Genomic DNA, 6,606 nt, shown 5'->3' with positions numbered 1-6,606 from the left:
CTGTACTTTCTGAAGAGCTTACAGCCATCCATTGCAGCACTCCAGCTATGAGACTTGTCCCATCATGTTTAAAAAGAGATCAAAACCACAATTTTAATTAAAAAATAATCAATTAAAGTTAAATGCATATTTAAATTCCCATTTCAAAGCAAATAATGTAGGAAATAGTCTCCAGTATTTATCTGCACTTAAAATTACATTATTATCTACAGTTTTGCTTGGTCCCATCTGTCTCTCCCCTCCCCACATAAAAGCAGTAAATTGTGACTTAACTATTTCAAATTAAGCTACCTTTAAAAAAAAAATGGCCATTTTAAATCTATCAAAATCCCCAAAACAACCTTAGGAGCCACAAACCTGTAATATGTCTGTTCTTTCCACCTGAGACTTTTCAGAATGCATAGCTGTACACTGCAATCCTGTAATCTTATGAACAGCATCACTCAACAGATCTGCTCCTAGCTTACAGTCCACAAACACCAGCACTGGAGGCTTGAAGAGTTTCTTATCCTGTGAAGTTAAACAGTTTATGAAAGAAGATATTGCTTTCAATACCAAGAACAGTTTGATGCTCATCATCAGCAACCTGGATTCAATTTCTTCTGATCATTATCTCTAATATTAACAACACTTTCAGATGAATAAATATTATTACACTCTAGATTAAAGAAGGAGCAAGATGCCAGCCCTGAAACTATACAAATCTGTACATCATAAACATACAATGATTTGTAGACTCTGACCCAAGTTTAGGTCAACATATGCATTTTTTAGAAGTCAAAATTTCTGTTAAGTTCTGAGGTTCAGTTGAAAATTCTTATTTACTTCTTGGATAACTGCAGCCAAGACTCCAAAATTGCCCCCCAAAGAACTGATAAAAGATAGATATTATTATTCATATACAGAAAATTCAAGAAAGAAATAAATCATGTTTCTCACTTTTTTTTTTAAGACTCTTAAAATGACAAACCACTCCTAAGCCATAAAGCAGCTATGACAGTTCAAGGAAGTCCTGCTCCTCTAGCACTCACAGCTAATCGGTACAAATCTTTGAGATGCCATACTGCGAATCACAAAAAAATGACCAAAGTTAAAAATTACAACTTGGATCCCAGCACAGGAATCTAGTTTGCTGCTGCACAGGGGGAGGTGTGAGTGATGGGGGTGAAGTAATCCCTGAAACTGCCATCAAAGCTCCTACATAACAGAACCACTGACCTAGTTAATGCAGTTATATGCTTAACCTCACTCCACCTCTTCACTACATACATATCACAATTAAAGAAGAGAACCCAACAGAGATGTGTAAAGACACGAACATTTTTTTAACTTGTTCTTATAAGAAAAAATATTACTTACATTTAATATTTCAAAGAGCTTTTTCTTTTTAGATGGTTCTTCTACCCACAAGATAATTTGGCGAACATTGGAACAAGGAAGATTCTTCTCTCCAATTGTTATTCTGACAAAATTGTGCAGAAGCTGATTTGCTAACTGTTCAATGCCCACCGGAATAGTGGCTGACACCAATATGGTTTGATGATCATGAGAGATGTCTTCCAAAATATCCAACACTTGCTGCTGGAAACCCATTTTTAACATGGTATCCACCTAAGTCAAAAAAATTAGGTTTGTACCAGATTTTTCCATAAACAGCAGAAACATGAACTTGAATTGACAGAAGAACCATAATGTGTGTGACTGGTATGTAATAATCCCAATGCAAGAGTATTTTTATTCCAAAGAAAAGCTAAGTGAGAAAATTAAAAACAAATCATTCAGACTAGTCTAGCAGTATTACCGTGTCAGGTAGTTAAGTCTTTTATAGCCAACAGAACATGCATTGTTCAAGCACATTTTAAATTGTGTTTAAAAATTATTTATTTCTCTTAATATATTTTATCTTTACAATGAACACTCTGTATGTTTAATCAGTTTGACCAGGCACCCACACTGGCTCTTAAAGGGCAGATAGAGCCCTGTATAGGCAATAGAGCCCTGATAGCTAAAAACTTACTTCATCCACCACTACAATTTTTATGCCATGCAGCTGAACAGAACTTTGCTTTAAAATCTCAATTAGTCTTCCAGGTGTTGCTATTATAACCTAAAAAAGACAGAAAACAAACAAAAAACCCCCAGGAGTTAGAAATTCCATGAAAGGACAGACACCTGTTGTAGAAAGACTATGAAGTTACAGCACATGGGTGGGAAGGGCACTAATTAGTGAAATTACTCGCATTCAAGGAACTTAGAACTCTAATGGAAGTGTCTAAATACAATGTAATCTGCATTAAAAACAAACTATTTTTTCTGTAAATTGTAACTCCTTGTTTAATAAAATGGCATATTTCAGTCTTTGAAAGCAGCAATATCACGCATGAAACTTTAAAAAAAAAAAAAGCCATTTGATGTTTGATCAGAAGTCAAAATGTTAAAAAAATTGTATTACTGTAAAATTTTTAAGAGCTAACAATTGTTTTAGTAGTTTAGACTTAGGAAAAACACATTTTTGTGTGTTCACACATGTCAACAGTAACATTTTTCTTTTCTGTGAATGTCATGAAAACATAACTCCCCACAGGATCTTTCCACTCTGTACTCCTTACCTTAACACTTTGCTTGAGACGGTGAAGCTGTGGTGGTAGTGGTAAACCTCCTACCAGGAGAACTGTTCTCATGTTTGGTAAACCAGCCATCAGTTCTTTAGCTTGTCTCTCTATCTGAATTGCTAACTCCCTTGTTGGTGCCAAAATAAGGGCAGATGGAGTTTCTGTCTAGAAAGAGGGGGAGAAATCTGTTGAACATGGAATTGCTTTATTATTTTGATAAAAAGCTTTCTATCTAAGAGAGAAAGCTTTTGGGGAGACTAAATGTCCCAATACTGAAATATAAAGTATATAGTGTAACTACTGTGGATTCAATTGGACTGCTAATACCCTTTCTATTGGCAGAAAGGGATCATACTTTTAACAGTGCATGCCAAGGAAGTCTATCCCTCAATTACTCAACTTTTGAAAACAAAAAAATTAATGCATGTGGAAGTACACTGTTTGAATAGCTTCCTAACAATGAAAAAAGGCCCAGAAAGCTAGCAGTCGTTTGTAAAGATTGCTTTTTTCTATTTTAGCTATTGCACTTAATCTCTAACAGAAATTCAGAATAAATACCACATGAACTCAAAACACAGGATGAATCTAGATATCATTTTAAAAATATTTTAGAAGCCTTGATATTACAGGAACAGACTATTTCTCTTCACTGTCTTGCACATCACTAGGTAAAAACATTAAGTATCAACCAGAGAAGATAAGCAGTGCTAGGAACTTTATACAGCAAAAACATATGTCTCTGAAATTTAAAAACAAAATCAATAGCCCCTCTGACCTACTATTAGTCAGCCAGGTAGAGATGAGTCATTAAAGTTGTACAGTCTTAAATTTATTTTTTGTTGTTCCTTAGATAAGGCTCTTCAACCAAGTATCACCTCACTGATACTTCTGCAACCCACAAAACACAAAATTACAGGGCAGTGATTCCTCTGAGATTAATACAGATTCCTAACTCCAGTTAACACATACTAACAAAGAACATATGGTAAAAGTGGGGGGGGAAGGCAGAATAATGGTCTAGCTCCAAAACCCTTTATTTCAGTAATACTGATCACCTCTCAGCAAATAAACAAAGCTCTCTCATATATTGATACTACAATCACAAACTCATTTAGCAGTTTTCTGGATGGTATGTGTTTCTTTCTGGTCTTCAACAGGAATATTTACAAGTGACCAACAGCAAAATATCGTTCTTTTCCCACTGCATCATCAAGGGAACTACATAGTTAAACACTTATGTCAAGAAGGGCTTTTTCAGTCGTTTTCAACTGAGCAGCAGTGTTTAACTTAACAACTTACCACCACAAAAAAAGGTATCTATGTAGAGATGCCAGGAACGATCAAATATCTCATAACCAGATTACCCTTATGCTCTTAACATCTCACCTCTCTTTTACATTATAAATCAAATTTATTTTAAACAACAAAATAAAATTCTTTCTTGATGTATACATTAACTTGTAAAGTACCCTGAAGATGAAGAATGAGAACAATCATGTAGAGAGATTAAGTATTATTCACTGAGGCTCCAATTTTGTGCATATTATTAAAAGCATATAACTGTCTTGCAGACCTTAATGATAATCAGACAGAGGAGGTTCTGGAGTTCAATACACCTGTTCTTAAATGCTCCTATATAATGCTTCCATTCTTACAACTAATGCTATAGTATTTTAAAGATTAAGAGTTACTTAAATAATCTTTAAATTATTCATTTGAATATATATATATATAAAGGCATCTAAACAGTCCAAAACATCAACTCGAATCAGGTCCAGAATTTTCAAGTATATTCTTATGCATGTCTTTTAGAATAAAACCACTAAAGCAAAAAGCAATACAGAACCACACACGAAGTACAGTATACAATAAAAAGTAAAATAAACCACTGAACATCAATAAAAACCACTGCAATTATATTCTCAGTTACATTGGGAATCTAAGAGATAAAGCTGCAAACCACTTTCTCTAAACACATGAAGTTTCATTACCTCTTCCAAAACCTTCATAATAACAGGGAGTAGGAAGGCTGCTGTTTTTCCGGAGCCCGTGTCTGCACTAGCCACAATATCCCTCCCTAATAGTCCAACAGGGATCATTTGCATCTGGATGGGAGTTGGGACTTCATAGCCAGAGTTCTTTAAATTATGATTTAAAGTTTCAGGAAAACCACAGTGTTCAAACTCTACAATAGGTCTTGGAACTCGCTGGCCCTGGACAGCAATACCTAGCTGCAGTTTAAGGTTCTCAATCTGCTCATATCGCAAACCTAAAATAAAGGAATGATCTTTGTAGAAATAAGGCGTATTAAGCACATGAGCTTCCGCTGGAGATTCTGCTTTTGTGAGTTGATCAGATTTTAGCTTTTTTTCTTTTTCTTGAGATTGTAGAAGGTGTTTGGCTTTACACTCCAAGCTACAAACATCTTCATCTGTTTTATCACAGATATACTCTCCATAGCGACCACACACAACACATACAGGTTCTCCAGGTTCTGCCCAACGCTGGGATTTGCTGAAGGATTTTACAGGTTCTTCTGAAGACCTATCTTCATCAGGATTTTGGTTGTCCTCTCCCAAAGTTGTATTAGCAACATTAAGATCTCCAGCTACAGGTTCTGTCCGTTCTTGTACAACTTCGTTCAAATTGCATCTTGAAGGAGAAGTTTCTGTTCTAACTGACTTACAGTCTTGAAACTCAGTGGTCTCCTCTAGCAAAGATCCTCCAGAAGACAATTTATTTTTCTTAGCTGTACAACTTCTGTCCTCATCAGCAGTCCTCTTGACTTTAACAGATCTTGGTAAAAACATGCTTCAGTACACTAGAAAGAAAATTGTTACAGTTGTTAGCAACTATTACCATTGAGAAAGGTATATTTTACTGTTACTACAAAAAAAATTTAACGTCTAGGAAATATCCTTGCAAACATAGAAACCAACCCTCAATCCCTGAAAAGATCTAGAAACTGCCTTGTTTAAAAATGACCTTGGTCTTAACAATGCTGATGCAATGTAAAGCAACACTTTAAATAACTGTGGAAGCATGGTACAGATAGATCCACCTACAGTTAGTTTTCAGTAGTCGACATTTGCAGTTGAATAAAAACTTTGATTTTCACTATTTGTCTGAAAATTTATCCATTTTGAGAGCCAGTCATACTTAAATTCTTTGAGACCTTACTTGATTCTAAGATGAGATATAGAAGCAAAACATGCATTCTTCTAAGCCATGAAAAAAACCCCAAACTAAACCATCAATTTTCAAAAGGATGTGAAATTCAGCAAGGGACCCACCCAAGACCACTCCTTTTGTTGTCCTTTTCAAAGTCCACCCACATTTTAAAAGGCTATAAACTTTGAGATCTGTTTAGAGTCCAGCTTGTTTGTTGAGGGTGTCAAAGAAAAAGCAAAGACCTACATGATCAATTTGCCAAGCCTGCACTATAATACGAGGAAGCTGAATTAAGTGTCCATAAATAACCCTAACTTTTATATTTGGAAACTTTCAGTAGTTGACTCTGGAAGTCCCAGATGTTCTTAGAAATCCTTTGGTATGGTACAGTCAGTAAATAAGTACACAAAACACCGTAATTTTATTCTGACTTAATCATACTGTGCATACCAGTCTCTATCAACTTCTTTTTACATCGGCTTTCTAAAAATACCCAAAGCCATCTCTGTGTTTACAGCCAGCTGTTTTTCCTGTGCAACTCAAAGCCGTTCAGAGCGATGAAGCCTCGCCAGGAGCCTCCCCAACCAGAGGAGCTCTGAGGACTGCAACCTGCGGGTCGGGGAGCACGGGCAGAGCCCAGGGGCCGGGTGGAGGTTGCTCCCCCTCGCTGTTGGATCGGAAGCCACATCTCACCACTTCATTTTTCCACCTAATGAGAACTTCCCTCAACAAACCTCTTTACAAACTCAGTAGCCTTTCGGGGAGGGCAGCAAACCGTGCTCACGAAGAGTGGCAGGCTGACGAAAAAGCCTGCAACCCTAAC

The 6,606-nt window shown here is 36.3% G+C and overlaps 1 protein-coding gene across 1 annotated transcript; it reads right to left on the bottom strand.

The window, feature by feature from the left end:
• Positions 1-357: 357 nt before the first annotated feature.
• Positions 358-5,422, bottom strand: DDX59 (DEAD (Asp-Glu-Ala-Asp) box polypeptide 59; the record flags this gene model as incomplete). The annotated part of the gene is made up of 5 exons (XM_010086311.1): positions 4,604-5,422; positions 2,610-2,777; positions 2,018-2,107; positions 1,360-1,611; positions 358-510 (listed from the first exon to the last, which is right to left on the bottom strand). Coding segments are annotated over exons 1-5 (1,482 nt in total), but the record flags the coding sequence as incomplete, so codon positions are not given.
• Positions 5,423-6,606: the final 1,184 nt, after the last annotated feature.

Source organism: Pterocles gutturalis, unplaced genomic scaffold (assembly GCF_000699245.1).
Source record: "Pterocles gutturalis isolate BGI_N339 unplaced genomic scaffold, ASM69924v1 scaffold53701, whole genome shotgun sequence".
NCBI classification, from domain to species: Eukaryota; Metazoa; Chordata; class Aves; order Pterocliformes; family Pteroclidae; genus Pterocles; species Pterocles gutturalis.
Note: the sequence above shows the minus strand (reverse complement) of the source record. Positions and strands in the feature narration are given on the sequence as shown.